We start from the raw sequence: 19,532 nt of genomic DNA on the forward strand, positions 1-19,532 counted from the left end.
GTTACAGTATAAAAATATCCTGCGATAGGTGTAATCTGTACAGTAGTCAGCTTCATTTTTTAAAGGTATTATAGATGTTTGACGGCTGTAAAACATTTTCACTCTTTTCTCTCTTGTTTAAACACAAAGTTCAAACCTTGTTAGAAAAATCAGTCCAGTATTATAGAATGAAACCAAAGATCAAACCCTGTTTTCAGAACATGGGAACAGAGCAGCTGCAGAGAATTCAACATTAATGAATCAATGGTGCAGAAGTAGACGAAGCAAGAAGAATGAGTCAAGTTTGACTTCTCTGTTTGTTTGGCTTTGTTTAATGCGTCTTATAATCTAAAAAATGCAGTACCTTCTACCTTCCTTTAGCATGTCCAGAAGTCAAACTTTTGGTGCCATAATTCGCGTCTTCCTCAGCCCTTTGGGAGCTACCACAGGAACCTTTGACGGTGCAAAACGTTTCGTCGACATTGTTGTGTTTGTGGGGGAGAAAACTTACAAACCTACAGCACTGCTAGCAATCGAGGATTAATGTAAATTTGACAAGCTGAACTCGTTCTGTTCTGGACAGGAGACACGGCTCAAGGTTGACTGATAATGGTCTGCAGCAAATCAGGATGCAAAACACAATGCGTTGTAAGAAAAAAAAAATAAAAGTGCATAATTGCACGGACCACACTGCCCATGAGGCTCCCGTCTTTAGGGCTATGCATGTAACACTGCTCATATTGCCTTACTATTAAAATATTTTTTCAATAATAATTTTTACAAATATTTCTTACAGCTCTAATGTGCAGCTGTCAGCTTACAAATAAACCGCAGCACAGAGCGCTCAAACACATCTATTCATTCACTTCTTCATAGATGTTTATCATCCATTCATGTGCTCATGTTTGTGACCGATGAAGGCGTCATTCGATTGGTCCATTTTGTGTGGAAGAAGAGAGAACAAATCAAAGGCCTCCTTTTATGTGAGTGTGGACAGAGACTGAAGCTGAGTGAACACAAAGGTTTCCCCACATTGTCACAGCTGTCATCTCTGACTGCAGGTTTAGCTTTCATCAAGCCAGCTAACACAAAGAAAGCCTGCTTATGATCAAGCTGCTTCACTCTTCAGCCGTCTGTACAATTATACAATTATATTAAAATGCATATGCTGAAAAATGTTTCCACTGCTGACTTCAGGGAGCATCTCGTCTTCTGAAGAATTAATCATGTAAAGAAGAATTCATGTACCTGAGCTGTGAGATATAAGGCAGACACTGCAGCAAACTCCTCACTTCACTCTCTTCATGTGAGCAGCCTCTCAGCTCCACTTGTTTCTTCTCTGGTTGGAGTTTCAGCAGCTCCAGGAGGATGGAGGTCTTTCTCTCTGAGAGGTTTATGGACCAGACTGCAGGAGCTGACTGGAAAACTGACTGTAATGATGGAAGGACACTCAGACCTGTTTTAGTCTCATAAGAGTACAGGTCCAGGAGGAAGTCACACCATTTCTGTTTAAGAGGACTGTTTTTGTATCTGCACACTGATGCTAACAGCTCCAGGATCTTCTCTCCTGTCTGCTGCTCTCTCTCTGCTGCTGCACAGAACAGACTCACAAAGATCCTCGTTCGGTCTTCATCTGATGTCTCAGCATCAACTCTGGAACAATAAGAAGGAAACAATCAGTGATGGTTTGATGGGAGCTGCATTAAAACAACCACACACTGCTGACACACTTTGCAATGTTTGTGAGTTTAATCTGGATCTTTGTTGATTTTCTGTCTTCAGTAAAATAAAACTTTGATAAAAATCAGAGTCTGTTTATTTCTTTGGAAGTCATGGATGGGCCTCACTTTAGACCAGCTCACACAACATACTTCACTAACAACCAGCAGCTGCCTGAATTAACTCAGGAATATCTGTAATACATGTACAACTTTATAAAGTGTTCGTCCATCATTGAAAAAGTATCAAACTGCTGTCATTAAACATGTTATATTTGAGCCTCTTCAGGCCTCACAGGCTGAAGCTGAACATCCTGAATAACTCAAACTGTTTCACTCACTAAGTGCAGTTTTATTCTCACAGACAAACTGTCACATGCTAAAAAACTGTTGAAGGTAAACGTTACAAATTTGTGGACTCATTTCTATAAATTGAGTTCAATAAACCAGCAACTAAATTGTCAAATAGAGCTAAAATATTTTTATGAATTATTTTCAGCACTCATTTATTGATAGACTTTATTGTGTGAAGTACATGTCGTGTACCTGAGCTGTGAGATATAAGGCAGACACTGCAGCAAACTCCTCACTTCACTCTCTTCATGTGAGCAGCCTGTCAGCTCCACTTGTTTCTTCTCTGGGTGGAGTTTCAGCACCTCCAGGAGGATGGAGGTCTTTCTCTCTGAGAGCTTTATGGACCAGACTGCAGGAGCTGACTGGAAAACTGACTGTAATGATGGAAGGACACTCAGACCTGTTTTAGTCTCACAGTCCTTCACATGGGAGTACAGATCCAACAGGAAGTCACTCTGATATTTGTCATTGGAATTAGAATGAAGAGGGAATGTCTGATAAGAGCAAACTGATGATAACATGTTGAGGATCTTCTCTCCTGTCCTCTGGTCTCTCTCTGCTGCTCCAATGAAGAGATTCATCAACAACTCAGTTTGATCTGAGAGATTTCCTGATGACTGACAGAAACTGGAAGAAAGAAAAGGAAACACAATGTGATGATTTGATCTGAGCACAACAAACAGAAAAAAGCAGCACTGATACCGTCCTAGGTATGTCTCAGATAAATATCTCCAGCATTTAAAATACATTAAAGACATAAGGTCAGTATTAGAGTTGGTTCAATTATTTCTATAAAGTAACTCAACTGGATTTTAAACCACAACTGAAGAGCACATGAACACATTGAGTGTTTAATAAGTAAAACCAAAGAGCATACCTGAGTGAGTGGATGTGGGGTAAATGGTGTAAGAGGAAGGAGCTCGCACTTTGACAGACTCTGTGATCACAGTGAAGGCAGACTTTCACCTTCCTCTTCTGCAGGACTCTCACAGCTTGGTCATACAGTTGTGTTTTACTGTTGACTGGGAGGTGCAGCTGATTCTCAGTGAAGTCAAGTAAACTCACGTAATCCACGTCCCCATCAGTCAGAAGAGAAATGGTCCACAGCTGGCATGACAAGGGGTCACTCCTACAGTTGGAAGGTTGGTAGAGAACTTCATTAGTTCACATGTAATCAGCTGCTGAGAACAAAGTAGTGTAGATTCATGCTGAAACTGAAGAACCATGTTCGCTGTTTTCATGCAAAACTCCTAATTTGTGAAAAGCTGCAAGAGGCTTAAGAGGATTGACTCTGCATACGATATAAACCAGAGACTGGTGAGCTGATGTGAGTTTGCAGCCTTCAAGGTTTAGAAAGTAAATCTTAAACAAGTGTAAAATGTACATTCAAAATATGAACAGATATAGTCAGCAAAGTCACCGCAGTTTGAACAGGATGCAAGAATCATTCTGTCTAAATCATAAAAGTCTACATTTCTGACTAATTTACCTCTTGTAGCAGTTTTTATCTCTGGTTATAAGGACAAGTTTAACCTCCTAGGATGTGGCGTCCACATATGGGGACATCACATTTTGGTTGCCTAGTAGGGCTGCCACGATTAGTCGACTAGTCACATTACGTCGACGACTGATTTAATAGTCGACACGTCGTTTGAAAGTTTGTAAGATCGCAAAAGACGCAGGAACAATTAGTAGGATTTAAGAGTGTAATAACGGACTGAAACAGAAGATGGCAGCACTGCATGTAAAAGGATGCCAGCTGCCGTTAAACCCCGAAGAAGAAGAAACTCCATCCATCCATCTTCATCCGCTTTTTCCGAGGCCGGGTCGCGGGGGCAGCAGCCTAAGCAGAGAGGCTCAGACCTCCCTCTCCCCAGCCACCTCCTCCAGCTTATCCAGGGGAACACCAAGGCGTTCCCAGGCCAGCCGAGAGATATAATCTCTCCAGCGTGTCCTGGGTCTGCCCCGGGGCCTCCTCCCGGTGGGACAGGCCCGGAACACCTCACCCAGGAGGGCATCCTTGTCAGATGCCCGAACCACCTCAGCTGGCTCCTTTCGATGTGGAGCAGCAGCGGCTCTACTCTGAGCCCCTCCTGGATGGCTGAACTTCTCACCCTCTCTCTAAGGGAGAGGCCAGCCACCATTCGGAGGAAGCTCATTTCTGCCGCTTGTATCTGCGATCTCGTTCTTTCAGTCACTACCCACAGCTCGTGGCAATAGGTGAGGGTAGGGACTTAGATCGACCGGTAACTTGAGAGCTTCGCTTTTACACTCAGCTCCCCCTTCACCACGACGGACCGGTGCAGCATCCGCATTACTGCAACTGCAGCCCCAATCTGTCTGTCGATCTCCGGCTCCCTTCTCCCATCACTCGCGAACAAGACCCTGAGATACTTGAACTCCTCCACTTGGGGCAGGAACTCCTCCCCGACCCGGAGTGGGCACTCCACCCTTTTCCGGCTGAGAACCATTGCCTCAGATTTGGAGATGCTTATTCTCATTCCCGCTGCTTCACACTCGGCTGCGAACCGTTCCAGTGCGAGCTGGAGGCCCTCACCCAATGAAGCCAACAGAACCACATCATCCGCAAAAATCAGAGATTAGATTCTGAGGCCACCAAAGCGAAAGCCCTCCGCCACTTGGCTGCGCCTAGAAATCCTGTCCATAAAAATTATGAACAGAACCGGTGACAAAGGGCAGCCCTGGCGGAGCCCATCACCCACCGGGAACGAGTCCGACTTATTGCCGGCAATGCGAACCAAGCTCTTGCAATGGTTGTATAGGGATCGAATGGCCCGTAGCAATGGGCCACACACCCCATACTCCCGCAACACCTCCCACAGGACACCCCGAGGGACACGGTCGAATGCCTTCTCCAAGTCCACAAAACACATGTAGACTGGTTGGGCAATCTCCCATGCACCCTCAAGAATCCTTGAGAGGATAAAGAGCTGGTCCAGTGTTCCGCGACCAGGACAAAAACCGCATTGTTCCTCCTGTATCCGAGGTTCGACTAGCAGACGAACTCTCCTTTTTCAGCACCCTGGCATAGACTTTCCCAGGGAAGCTGAGGAGTGTGATCCCCCTGTAGTTGGAACACACCCTCCGGCCCCCCTTCTTAAAGATGGGGACCACCAACCCCGGTCTGCAAGTCCACGGGTACTGCCTCTGATCTCCACGCGACATTGCAGAGGCGTGTCAACCAGGACAGCCCTACAATGTCCAGAGCCTTCAGGAACTCGGGGCAGACCTCATCAACACCAGGGGCTCTGCCACCAAGGAGTTGTTTAACTGCCTCAGTGACCTCGCCCCCGGAAATTGGTGGGTCATTCCCCTCGTCCCCAGACTCTGCTTCCTCCTCGGAAGACGTGTCAGTGGGATTAAGGAGGTCCTCGAAGTATTCCTTCCACCGCCTGACAATTTTCTCAGTCGACGTCAGCAGCGCTCCGCCAGCACTATACACAGTGCAGGTAGAGCACCGCTTTCCCCTCCTGAGACGCCTGACGGTTTGCCAGAATTTCTTCGAGGCAGTCCAAAAGTCTTTTTCCATGGCCTCTCCGAACTCCTCCCACACCCGAGTTTTTGCTTCAGCCACTGCCCGAGCCGCATTCCGCTTGGCCTGTCGATACCTGTCGGCTGCCTCCGGAGTCCCACAGGCTAACCAAGCCTGATAGGACTCCTTCTTCAGCCTGGTGGCTCCCTTCACCTCTGGTGTCCACCATTTGGTTCGGGGATTACCACCACGGCAGGCACCAACCATCTTGCGGCCGCAGCTCAATGCAGCAGCTTCGGCAATGGAGACGCAGAACATGGTCCATTCAGACTCAATGTCCCCAGTCTCCCTCGGAATGCTGTTGAAGCTCTGCCGGAGGTGTGCGTTGAAGATCTCGTAGACTGGGACCTCTGCTAGACGTTCCCAGCACACCCTCACTACGCGTTTAGGTGCCCCGGGTCTGTCCAGCGTCCTCCCCCGCTACCTGATCCAACTCACCACCAGGTGGTGATCAGTTGACAGCTCAGCCCCTCTCTTTACCCGAGTGTCCAGAACATATGGTCGCAGGTCTGGTGATACGATTACAAAATCGATCATTGACCTACAGCCTAGAGCATCCTGGTGCCACGTGCACTTATGGACACTCTTATGTTCGAACAAGGTGTTCGTTATGGCGAAACTGTGATTTGCACAGAAGTCCAATAACAAAGCACCGCTCGGGTTCAGATCAGGGAGGCCGTTCCTCCCAATCACGCCCCTCCAGGTCTTGCTGTCGTCACCCACGTGAGCATTGAAGTCTCCCAGCAGGACAACAGAGTCTCTAGGTGGAGCACCTTCCAGCACCCCTCCCCCCCGGGACTCATAAGCGCAGATGACAGTCAGGACCCATTCCCCGACCCTAAGGCGCAGGGAACAAACCCTCTCATCCACCGGGAAAAACCCCAACGTACCGGCAGCAAGCCGAGGGGATATTAGAATACCCACCCCAGCCTGCCGCCTCTCACCAGGGGACACTCCAGACTGAGACAGAATCCAGCCCCTCTCCAGGAGACTGGTTCCAGAGCCCAAGCCATGCGTAGAGGTGAGCCCGACTATATCTAGCCGGTACCTCTCAACCTCACGCACTAACTCAGGCTCCTTCCCCACCAGAGAGGTGACATTCCATGTCCTATTGCCAGTCTTGGCAGCCGGGGGTCAGTCCGACAGGGCCTCCGCTCCTGGCCACCACCCGGCACACAATGCACCCGACCCCTATGGCGCCTCCTGCGGGTGGTGGGCCTGCGGGAGGAGAAGAAGAAACTGTGTCCCAGAATTCATAGCGCAGCCCAGCTCAGTTTCCAATAGTGGTGTGCGATACTGCATATTTTGGTATCAATCCGATATCAAGTAAATTCGTGACAGTATCCCCGATACCAATACGATACTTTTCAATAAATAAGGTGGATGCCTCTTTGAATTGCTAAAGCGCAATTAATTTTCATGACCTTAAGTGTTTTTTGTGATGTTTCCTTTGGTGTCATTAATTAGTTAAAACCCAGGACATAATTAGGAGAAATAATTAATTTTGATTAAATAAAAAATGTTTTATTATTGTGGCGGCTCGTGGTCTGCGATGTCGCTGCAGGTGAGATGGACTCATCTTCACTGCATCTACAATGATGCCTCGCCAGCTTAAAACCTGTGCGCTGCTTGTGCTGTTGTTGTTTTTGGTGTTGATGTGTACAGCTGGCAGCAGGAGGGCTGCAGCCGTTGAATGTAGGCTACAGTTACAGCAACCGTGTGATCACTGTAAGGGTGGACAGCGCGCGGCTCGACATGAGCCGGAGGTTGGTGCGCCAGCGGGACCTGCCAAGCTAATTAATATGTAAACAACTTAACAACCCCCAAAGTGTCTATGTCACGTGACGTGTCAGTGCAACACCGAAACATAAAAGTGGGGGAAATAGTTTTCAAACCCACCGCCATCTTTCACTACTCAGGTTAAACATCACTTAGATAACTTAAAAATGTTATTGTTTGGCTTTTTTTTAGTATTTTATTTGTTCTTGAGTATATCGGTTTGGCTGAGATCAAAGTTATAGTTTTTACACAGCTGAATAAACGTCAAGCAGACAACTGATTATCAGAAGTGTGAGATGCTCGAGAATTTACTCCGGTGTCCCGTTATATTTTAGATAGCAAGGTGTTTATTAAACTTCACCGAAACAATCTGCAAATTTCATTAAAAATTTAAACATCATCTTGTCTTTATTTTTAGTTAACACATACCTTAAACACATAAAGCTGTAAGTAGGGCTGTTCGATATATATATCGGATAACGATATAAAAACTTCTATCGTTTCATTTTACGCTATCGTTTGTTTCGTGGTGTCACAAAATAAACTGTTTACGGCAATATTTTTTCATGGTTTTGATGGTCACTGTAGTGGTTATATTAATTTCTTAAAGTTCTCTCTTTCTCTTATATTTTATATAACCACACTACGGACGGACAAGCACCTGTTTTTATGCGTTGTGGCAATAACGACGGTAACACCATCGGGTGTCCGCTTGTTTATGTTCCACATAAAGATCCTGTTGAGACTTTTCAAAATAAACTGAATCATGTGAAAGAGCAGATTATTTATGGATGAGAAGTAAAAAAGAGCAGGTGCTAAAAAATAAACCTTAGACTCAAACCTTAGAACAGGCTTTTCCCCGCAGCACGCCGTGTAATAAATACTCACAAAGAAAATGGTGGCCTTTACAACTTATGTCTAAAAATGTATCGTTTCATGCATCAGTTAAAACACTCGACTCCAGCTACATGACGCACATTAGGAAACACTTCCCGCAAGTCGAGCTTCCCGAGATTCATAGAATTTACAGAAAATGTTAAATTTTTGTGATTTATATCGTTATCGGGACGATAGAATTCTTATATCGGGATATGAGATTTTGGTCATATCACACAGCCCTAGCTGTAAGCTAATGATAGTTATATAAGAGCAGATGCATGCTGGTGCAATAAGCTGTACGTTTTACGTCCAATGGCTGCATGATCTGATTAGTCAACTAATGGCAAAAATAATTTGTGACTAGTCGACTATCAAAATAATTGTTTGTGGCAGCCCTATTGCAACAATACTAAGTTTTGCTCTTTCAAATAAACCACGTGGCTCAAAGGGGCACAATTGTTGTTTCTCATTTTGTTTTTGTACTCGGGAAAAATGCTGCTGTGTTCAGACACCAAATAAAGAGTTTTGTACATCATTACTCAATTGTGACCGTAGTGTTCTACTATAAAGTCACAAGAGCAAAGAGAAATTTAAAATGCATGAAAGAGTTCGGGTGTTAGGAGGTTAATGGACTGATCATTGCTGACGTCTTTGGGTCTTGCTGTTTGGTTAGAAACTAAAAAACAAAGATACTTCTCTTAAATCTTAAAGGTTTTGACTCACTGTCAGCTTGTTTGTTGTGTTCAGGAGATGAGCTAATATTTATAATTCATTGTACTTTAATGAGAAAACTGTATTGAACTAGCAGACTAACAACGTGGAAATTTATCTAAACACATTTTTGTAGAGGAAATTCTTATATTTATGTTTATATGTGAACTAGAGGGTAAGACATTTTGACTTAGTGGATTTTAACTGAACACAAGGTAACAAAGGCAGTATGTTTCTCAATGGAGAATGAAAGCTATACGTGTCTGCCTGATAACTCAGGAGTAACAGCTACAAATGAACACAGCATTAATCTGGGAGATAAGTCTGTTACTCTAACCTTACTTTGGGTTGTCTTTAGCATTGCTCATGGCCTCTGATCATGAAATTAACTTCACAATAATTATGAGACCATGGGTCAGTGTGATGCAGTGGTGCTAGTTTACAAGCTAAATGTGCTTCAGTTGAGACTGAAAAAGTCTTAAATAAGTAATAAAATCTCTCATTCAAATGACAAACATCAAGGTAAAAGTTAGTTAGCTTTCTGGGATCCCCTCACCTGGATTATTATGCATGTATCAAGACTAAAGAATAATGTTACCAAATACCTAAAGACTACGTACAAACTTTCTGATGTCTACAACTCACTGGAAACATGATGAAACAAAGCTGAAACCATTCTCACTACTATGTTTTCATTTTTCACTTTAAGAAAAATACATACTGCTCTAAATCACTGAATGCTTTACATTTAAAACAGAACACAAAACAAAACCCTTTAACTTCAGTTCTAAATGTTCTCACTTACCTTTGAAGTTTGCTGAGACATCCCAGCAAAGGCCTCATTCCCTGTTTTGATACTGTTGTATCCTCCAGGTTCAGCTCTATTTTCCTCTCCTTACCCTGGCTGATTACATAGGCCAGAACACAACACTGCTGAGGATCAAGAGTCTCTCCACTCACATCAATAAAGTAGTCCAGTTTATCCAGGAGACAGAGGCAGGCATCAGGTGACTGAGACTCATAGAGGCATTGACATAAGAACATTAAGTCCATTTCACAGTCTTCACTGTCACTACAACCTACAAAGGTGGTCACCAAGTGTTTGAAGAACCAGTTAGACGTGTCTCTGAGCTGCTGAGAAGGAAGGAGACTTTCTAACAAATCAGTGTTCTTCTCATTCAACAGTCCACACAGGAAAGGGACCAAATGTTTCATGTGTTTGCTGCCCTGAACCAGACACTGCTGTAGAACACACCTGGTCTTCTCTGGATCCTTTAAGACCCACAGAGCTGCAAAAAACTCCTGAACCGTGTAGTGGAGAAAGGCACACAAGGGTTTCTTTACAGTTGGGCTGATTTGAATTACATTCCTGCTCAAAATGGCCAAATTAGCACAGCTGTCCAGTTTGGGCAGTGATGTTAGGCTCACATTTTTCCCCTCTGTTGCACAAAAAGCTGCCTGAGATAAAGACAGTATTGCATCCCATTTAGTGCTTTCATTTTCAGGTGTCTTGGAAACATTTCTCTGATTGCAGAAATTGAGGATATGGAGGTATATTTCAGTAACTGTGCAGGGATGTGGAGAGGAATCAGAGCCCTCAAAGCTAAAGCACGCGACCACCATCAGGGCGTACATGGGGACGTGGCAAAGAGAGAATAACTCCAAGTTACACAAAACCTTGTTGAAGTGATCCTCACTCAGATTCTTGGATAAGTATTCTCTGATGCCCTGCTCACTGAAGCCTTTCACTTCCACTCTGAGACAGTCCCAATCCAACAGGAAGTCTGCTGACTCCACCTCTGGTCTGCAGGTGACTATGATCTTTGCTTCGGGTAGAAGGGTCTTCTGTATGAGCTTAAACACCACAGATGTAGAGCCAACATCTGTAAATCCATCAAAAATGATGGTAACACTGTCAGCATTATTCTTTATGTCCTCTAAGACCTCATCTTTGCCTTCATCTGGTTCACAGAACACACTGAAGAGAAGATCCTCCAGTTTATGGACCTCTGTGATGTTGGGTGCTTCTCTCATATCAAAGTAGAACATGTAATCCAGATCTCTGTTATCTTTCTCTGACCACAGTTTCAACATCTGATGGACCACAGCTGTTTTCCCAGTTCCAGGTTTTCCTACCAAAATGATTTTTATTTCATATGTTTTCAGGAGTTCACTCGGAGAGGTTCCATGTTTGTCCTCAGGTATGTACGTTTTTAGTTTTTTAGGTCGAAGCTTCCTGCTTTTCTTGATCTTTGACTTTTTTATTTTGGATGGTGAAGCCTGTCCTTGTGTGTCTAACACAAGCGAGATGTAGGACAGGGAGCTCTGCTTGTTTAACAAGACTGCTTTACTTTGAGTCCATGATCTTTCTGAAATCTTTTGAGCTTCTGACTTTAGCTTTTGTTGGTATCTGTGGCACGGGCTGGGGCCTGAAAGAAAGGAGGTGTGGGAGGGGAAAAAGAGCAGAAGAATTTAATGTCACTGATGTGTCACTGGACAGCATCACAATATGGATGGATTAAAAATCATCAATACGTTAAAATCATTTCAGTTTAAAAAATACCTTGTAAAGATGTTACATCCATGTTAATGTCCTCCCTGAAGGAAAAGCAGCTGATCCAGTAGTTGAGGTCAAACATGTTGGACAGAGAGGACGATGACTCTGGATTTTCTGCAAAAGACAGTGATCTCTCTCCAGAGGTTCTCCTTGTTGTGTCAATAATCCTGAGAAACTCATAGCAAGCTTCTTCCCCCATTTCTATAACATAGTCCACAATTCTTCTGGTTTTGTCAAATCCATCACTCTCTGACTTTATTTTATTCACTTCTTCCTCTGAGAAAAATCCTCTCGTGGACAAGTTCTCCACAATCTCAGTAAACCCCTTTAATGTTCTCACCAGGTGGTCTCTGGCACTCCTGACGTAATCCAAGGCTGACTGAGATGCACAAGCCATGATCTTTACTTGCTGGATTTCAGAGGTCCTGTTCAGAGAAAAAAAAATATCAGGGTGAACAACATGGATTTCAAACAGTGATTTATGCTTTGTGGCATGGAGTGTTCGGTTAAAGCAGGATAAAGCTCACCTCTCTTTTTAATTATCACTACTGTGCAAACAGATGACACTGATTAGACTGCAACACAGGATTAGATTTCTGGCTGGAAAACAGGCAACATTTAGTTTGAGACTGTTGTCGTGTCCAAATTCATGGGCTGCATCCTCCTGAGGCCGCATTTGTAGACCGATTATGTCACAGCGACGCGCCGAAGGCTGTCCAAATTTGTAGACACCTCCGAATGCAGCCGACAAATGCGTCCTCCTTTTCCCCGAATTTGAAGGATGGGTTGGGTGTGTCCTTCGTGGCCTACCATATCCCAGAATTCATAGCGCGGCCCAGCCAAACTCCAGTTTCCAATAATGGCGGCCGCTACTAAGTTTTAAAATTACTCTTACTAATCTTTCTGGGTCACAAAATAAACTTTTAACATATTTTTAGGCGAGACAGTAGCTGTGCAAACATCAAATATCTGCTCGTTTATCAAGATATCGCATATTTGCAAAAGTGCTTTGACGTTTTCGGAGCATCTGCTACCCACCAGCTCGATAGCTGACCGGGAGCTCGAGGGTCACTGAAGCCGCCAAGAACGGCACAACTCCCGGCACATCATTTTCAGATCACCGCGGAGTTTCACTGCTCAGGTTAAACGTAATATATAATGATACATAAGTCACTTAGACAACCTAAAAATGTTATTGTTGGGCTTTTTTCAGTGTTTTATTTGTTCGTGAGTAAATCAGTTTGACTGAGATTAAAGTTATTAGATTAGATAAAATAAAACTTTATTAATCCCCCGGGTGGGTTCCTCCTTGGTTTTCACACAGCTGACTAAACGTCAAACAGAAAACTGATTAAACAGAATCGTGAGACGGTCAAGAATTTACGCCAGTGTCCTGTTATATTTTAGACAGCAAGGAGCAGACGGCCGAGTTTATTAAACTCCACCGAGACAGCGGTGACACCAATCAGAAGGCTAGACCGTCCAATTTCCCCAGCCGTTTACTTCCGGCCTACCCGACCTTCTGAGGACCCGGCCCACGTAGACCGCAAAGGCCGGGTCCTCAGGAGGATGCAGCCCATGAATTTGGATTCGACCTGTGTATTGGCCTTTGTTACGGCCCTAGCAGGGCCTCCTCCTGAAATTGCCTGTGTGGGTGTGTCCTCCTGAAGGTCCTGTCTTAGGTGCCACCTTTTTCTTTTGTACAGCTGACTCCTATCAGCAATTAAAGGTATTTAAGGCCAGAGAAAGATGAGCTCTGGTGCCAGAGAGCTGTTTTTGGTGGGTGCAGCTAATGAGCTGTGTTTGGTGATTGTTTACGCCTGCTCCGCAGAGGAGGATTTGTTGACTAAACTTTTTTTATGTTTCAGTTTACTAACCGACACCTGAGTTTTGGGCTTGTTTCCTTTAATCGTCACCTCAATGCACTATATGGGTTCTGGAACCAGCCTCCAGGAGAGGGGACGAGGAGATTTAGGAGAAGTTCAGAGTTAATTTTTGTTTTTTAAATATAATTTAAATATAATTTAAAAGAAAAAGACAGGCAATATTATCTTAAGATTAGTTGCCATATCAACAACTTATCTTAAACTTTAAACACATTTAAACACTTGGTTTTAACACTTGATAATCAAATTCTTTACATTTTGAACTCAGACTTGGTCATTTTTAAAATGATCTTGAGCCATAGCTCTCCAAGATTTCTAAAGCCAGTTGTGTGTGAGAATTAGACTGACCATGGACTGGAGGATCATCTTGACAGAGAACCAAATAAAAGGCAGCCAACATCCAAAGGAGGGCTTTGAAGAAGCCTGCAGAACAAGTCCTGGAGACTAAGGATATTAAAAAGAATGGGCTAACCAACTAGTCTAAAACCAACAGACACTAAGATACCAAGTTAAAGCTTAGCCTTGAATAATGTCAAACACACATTAGACATAGTCATTGGAAAAGATGAATAACATTCTTTAGTAATCAATCATGCTGCTTAACTGTACGGCAGCTCACATCATGCATTGCATATTATAATCCAGACAACAAAGAACAAAACTAAGTTAAAAACTAAGTTTGGTAACAGCAAAGATTAGCTGACTAGGTCACAGATGTTCACAAAAGTTCAGACTATTGGGGAAAGAAATTAAGGTGGTCATACCAAATACTGACGTTCTTTATAAAGTCATTATTTAGACTATTCTGCACATTTCAATGAACCACTGTAACCGTTTTCCATTTACCAAGAACATTTTAAAGAAACGAGGGCTGGCTCAAGACTTTTGACAAGTACTGTAATATTTCAAAGTATCAATTTGTTGAACCAACGTTATATCATTTTTTTTTTCCTTTTTCCTTTTTAAATAGGTCTACTTTATTTCTAGAAAACGGCAGTTTCATTTATGTGTATAAACATATGGAGCCATATTCTTGCTACAGAACTGCTTCAAAAAACAGCAATGCAGTATTTAGCATGAAAATAATTTTATACTGTGAAATAAGTAGCAAAGTACTTATGCCCTACATTTGCAATGTGTCTAAAAAGTATGACGTTAAACTGTACCACTGATGTTTTTGCCATCTATAAACCTGTAAATATTCCCGCAGCTTAACATTAGTAAAGCAAAAGTGAAGGTGGTTCCAGGATTCTATGTTTCAGATCAACACGGATCACTTTTTGCCTCAGTTTAAACAAAGATAACAAAGCCAGTCATTTTATTTTTAAAGAGCCCAAAAATATAAAGAGGAGGAAAAACAAACATTGTAGATCTTCTCAGTATTCCTCATCTGCAGACAGGCCCACTCAGAATGTGCACCTGCGCACTCTGATAACCACGTGGCCGCTGTTTTAAGGCACAATCTGCAGTTTCTGAGTGTGGAAAATAGTCCGGTCTAAATGTATAACGACAGTGTACAGACCACAGAGTGAATTAAACCCTATTTATTATAGCTGCTGTTACTTTGACATTTATCTTTGTGTAAAGTAGAAATGGCAGTCTTCCTGGACTCACAAGTAAGAATGAGAATAGTTTTATTGATCACAGGGGGAAGTTTGAACATGAGCTGTATGCTTTCACTTAAACTTTTTAATCACATTAATCGTGATGACGGCGTTAACGTTGACAGCCCTACAACAAACGCACAAAAATGATGATACAGACTTGTAATTTGCACCGATGTTTTTTTCTAAATTCGCAGCACTTGTTGACAGACATGTGACGTTCACAGAGCGACATTTTAGTCTAAAAACATATTAAAAGTGGATTCTCATATTCACGAGTCACCACCCGCGGCGTTCTTGAACACATCGGGCCGTTTTTAAACCGCACTTGAAACTTTCAAACGTAAATTAAAACCAACGAAAAATGAAAAGAAGTGAGCAATGAGCTGAGGTAAACAGGGCGGTGTCAGGAAGACACACAACTGACCTGAACACTCAACATCCCGTGAATGTGACAAAGTTTCAGCCCATTAGGAAGCAGGAACAAAAGAGACTGAAGAAAATCCGGGTTTGAACAGAATCACGTCCCACAAGAAACAAACAAATTTCCTCCAACTTTTTCCTTCTTTTTCTTCTTCTTCTTCCTGATCGTTTTCTTCCTCTTCTTCTAAATTTTATTGGCGGTTGGCAAACAACAGAATGGTGCAATACCGCCACCAACTGGTATGGAGTGTGGTCCAGAACGTCACTTCAGGATTAGATCCTATCATATAAGTGTTTGTCCAAGAAATCTAATATTACCTGATGATTTTTACTTCGTGAATTGTTTCTAAGTAAATCATTTAACTCTAGTTTCACTTTAATTTGAGGTTTTGAATCTTCTTTCTTCCGCATAGTCTTGACACTGTAACATAACATGCAATGTTACAGTGTTTCCCCTAAAAATAACCCAGTGTGATCAAATCTGACATGTGAAATGTTTGTTTCTTCTCTCCTCCTCCTGTCTCCTTATCATTTCTCCAGTTTTCTTTTGGATTAAAAAAACGCTGTCATTTCCTTTCTTTCTCATGAATTAGACATTTATGGCACATAATTTGCTGCAAACTGCATTAAATCCATGCCTGTTGAGGCTTTGCTATAGCTGTATAAGTGGGATTTGTTATTTGAACGAGTGTTAATCGGCTACAAGCTGTGAGCACAGTGCAGTGTAAAACTCTTCCTTCAGTCCTCACGCTGAGTGTTTAGAGGCGAGCCCACTTGTTAGTCTTCAGTAATGAACTGAATTGATCTCCGTTTTCTCAGCACTTTTGACTTTGTTTTTGGCGTTTACATGTGGGCGGAGAGATTTTAAAAACGGAAAGTCCCCGTTTTCATAAACACCGGTGTGCGTGAGGACGTAGAGGTGCGGCTCTCTCCGTGTAATATGAGACCGTCTCGGTGAACAGCAGCAGCTCGGGTGTTTCCGTGTTCATGACTTTTTTTTCCTAAACTTTGTGTCAGTGGACCGTCTCCGCGTGAAGCTCCGTGTTCAGGTAATGCAAGGAGTCTGTAATGTTTGTAATGTTTCCATTAGTTTGTAATGTAATGTTTGTAATGTTTCAACTTAGTTCACGGTAACGGACTCGCAGCTCACTGTGAATACGGCACCACAACGAGGCCGTGTTCGCCATATTGTGTTAGTTTGTGCGATCACGTTTGGCACAACACCAGAATGTAGACACTCTGAGCTCCGGACGGGAACTTTATCTTCACAGTGCTGCCAGAGGGAAAGACGGACTCAATTATTACTTGTTATAAATAGGACTTATGTGGATTACACATAATGACCTGTGAGTAAAAATACTGCGTCACACCGGCTGTTCTCCTGTAACAGGAAGTCATCTTGACTGTAAGGACGGTTGTTACGACACTTGTAACGTTTGTAACTCGGACAGACCGAGTAAGACTGATAAATATAATATAAAATGTAATAGTCATCTAAAACTGGGAATAGAACTTTTCAAGAGATCAATAAACAGATATGATAATGGCACAGATATCAGTAAAACCTTTAAATAGAAGTAGAGCAGCTGATGACAGCTTCCTCTGCCTCACACTGCTGTCTGACTGCATTCAGATGACACTGAGAGGAAGCAGCTGATATTTGGACAGCACACATGATGGAAAGCAGGATTTCAGTTGATGTGCACATGAATGATTTGTGTTTCCTCTGCAGGTGAAGGTAGAAAGTGTGTGTGAGCTGATGTGAATTGAGCAGCATGGATCAGTGTGAGGACAGAGAGGAGGGAGTCCCTCCCTCTAAAACCACTCTGTGTGGGGAACATGAGAGCCAGACCAAAGCTCAGAGGTGAGATGACCATCTCTAACTGTCCATGACTCTTCTCCATGTCACAGCTCAGCACTCACATGGTCACACTCAAAGCTCCAATAAACACATACTGGATCCATCTTGTAGTGTGGGAACATATAACGCAGTGAAACGTGCAGGCTGTGATAAACACAGCCAGGCTCCACAAGAACATGAGAGGATAGTTTAGAGGTTTGATCTGGTTGTGAAATAAATCATTCAACCACAAATCAAAGCTGTAAATAATGAATCCCTTATTCTTCTTATTCTTATTCTATCCTGGTTATTTTTCTAGCATCAAACATCAACAACTACATTACAAGTCGACCAAACAAGTGGCTCAAAGAGCAAATTTAAAAAAAATAACGATAATTCTTAAACATTTAGGCCAATTTCTTAGTATAACTTTATTTCTGAGTAATACATGCTGGAGGCTGGTGAGTGCTGCAGGTGAAGGAAAAAAAGGCTAAAGTATATAAATGCTCATTATTTCTAACATTTATTAGCAATTTTACATGAATCATAACACAAATGAGTTTTAGAATGAAAGAAATGTATATTTACTAATGTAACACCAGTTATCATATTTATCTCACTCATAAGGTAAGGTAAAGATGTTCAATATTAGAGAGAGGCGCCAATGATAATCATCTGTGAGCAGCTCTTGGTGAAAGTGGGGAGGAAGAACATGAAGAGACCTCCTAAAGGTCAGATGTCTTTGGAGAAAGAATCTTCTGTGAGCAATGATTTAACATGATTTTCTCTCCATGTCTGTCAGAGTCAGTGGGAGAACCTGTTGGCATGTCTTTGCTGCTCCTCATGTCCTCCAGAGGTTCTCTGAATCCAGCTGTGTGTCTCTGAGGAGTAATCAGTCCATAGAGCCTCCGCTGTTCTTTGCTCCAGACAGGTAAGCTGGAACTGAGTCCTTAATGCCACATTCGTGTGTTCAGTGTTACTTTTCATCAGGTTTGTGTACCTACAGCATGTCAGCTTTATGTGTTCTTATTAGAGATGGACCGATCCGATATTACGTATCGGTCCGATACTGACCTAAATTACTGGATCGGATATCGGCGAGAGATAAAAAAAAAATGTAATCCGATCCGTTAAATATCAAAAAAAGCACCTCACAAAACTTGTGACACGGCGTAACTCGGCTCATAACTGTAGCACGTCGCAGCAGTGTGGTCACGTGATAGAGCGGCTGAGTGTATTTGTAGCCTTGCTAGCATTCCAGCATTTCATCTCCAAGAAAGTTTTCCCAGAGAGAAGTAAAGCAAGTGTGTAAGTTCATCTCTGAATGTTTGTAAAGCATTCCCACGTTAAACTTAACAACCGATATATGGAGCGACTGCCTCTCTCTCTCTCTCCCTCTTCTTGCTGCTACTTCAATCATAAACTGATCAATGATCAGCTGATCGTCTCTCTTCTTTGTTTTTGGCCCACTTTGCACCAGAAAGAGGAAACCAGCGGCTGAACAACAGCAGCACGTTTAACCTTGATAAGCTGTTGTTAGAATTTATTTAATATTATTTCTACACCAGGATCTTTTTCTACAGCTGGTAACTGTGCAGGGGCGGATCTAGCAAAGTTTAGCCAGGGGGGCCGATAGGGCATGAACAGGGAAAAGGGAGATACTTTTCTTTCTTATTCTCATTTTAAATGTCGAGCTTTTAATAAATAATTATCTGAATCTTACACCCAAAGTTTTAATCTGATGTAAAATGTATAGAAGTCCATTACTGTATATAGTAACTGTTAAGTCTAATATACCCTAGTAAGCTATACTACTTTTTCCTTTGGGAACCATCTGTGCAGTCTGCAATTCTGTTGAAGAAAGATGTTGAATCTATTTAATTATTCTTGAAAAATAATTTATTTCTGTGCATTTTCCCTCCTGCATCAAATTAAATTTGATTACATCGATTAAGCATCATGAGGTGGAGGGTGGGGGGTGGTTCCCTATTTTTTTTTGCTGGGAGTTTGCAACCCTATTAGTTAGGTTGCTTAATATTTCTGCTAAGTACTCTTTAAAATACCAGAATAGGGAGGATGGATCAGTCTGACTGACAGCAAAGAGTTAGAGGATGAAGGGTTTAAACGAGGCTGCAGAAGAAAATAACTGTTTGTATTTATGTGAGATGATTTGAGGAGAAGTTCAGTAGGTGGAAATTCACACTGTATGTAACTTAGAGATAATTAACAAAGTTTAACAGATAATGTGA

General features: G+C 42.6%; 2 protein-coding genes across 8 annotated transcripts in view; one reads left to right on the forward strand and one right to left on the reverse strand.

Moving 5' to 3' along the window:
* LOC102788691 (uncharacterized) overlaps positions 1–15,637 on the reverse strand; it is a 29,250-nt gene extending 13,613 nt beyond the window's left edge. The window contains exons 1-6 of the mRNA XM_087838673.1: positions 15,448–15,637; positions 11,537–11,955; positions 9,779–11,402; positions 2,929–3,180; positions 2,244–2,678; positions 1,228–1,632 (exon numbers count right to left, since the gene is read on the reverse strand). Coding sequence (XP_087694799.1) covers positions 1,228–1,632; positions 2,244–2,678; positions 2,929–3,180; positions 9,779–11,402; positions 11,537–11,927 — 3,107 coding nt within the window. The 5' untranslated portion in view covers positions 11,928–11,955; positions 15,448–15,637. The remainder of the gene's footprint in view (positions 1–1,227; positions 1,633–2,243; positions 2,679–2,928; positions 3,181–9,778; positions 11,403–11,536; positions 11,956–15,447) is intronic.
* The window catches only part of LOC102785947 (protein NLRC3-like), a 172,069-nt gene that overhangs the window by 144,865 nt on the left and 7,672 nt on the right, over positions 1–19,532 (forward strand). For 2 of the 7 annotated variants that reach the window (XM_087838463.1, XM_087838464.1), the window contains exons 2-3: positions 17,176–17,307; positions 18,086–18,214. The exons of 4 other annotated variants lie outside the window; for them this stretch is intronic. In XM_087838463.1, coding sequence (XP_087694589.1) covers positions 17,219–17,307; positions 18,086–18,214 — 218 coding nt within the window. In that variant the 5' untranslated portion in view covers positions 17,176–17,218. Of the gene's footprint in view, positions 1–16,353; positions 16,493–17,175; positions 17,308–18,085; positions 18,215–19,532 lie in introns of those variants that run through there. One more of the 7 variants, XM_087838462.1, reaches the window with a different exon arrangement.

The sequence above is a fragment of the Neolamprologus brichardi genome, chromosome 3 (genome assembly GCF_056152115.1).
Source record: "Neolamprologus brichardi isolate AB-2024 chromosome 3, ASM5615211v1, whole genome shotgun sequence".
NCBI lineage: Eukaryota > Metazoa > Chordata > Actinopteri > Cichliformes > Cichlidae > Neolamprologus > Neolamprologus brichardi.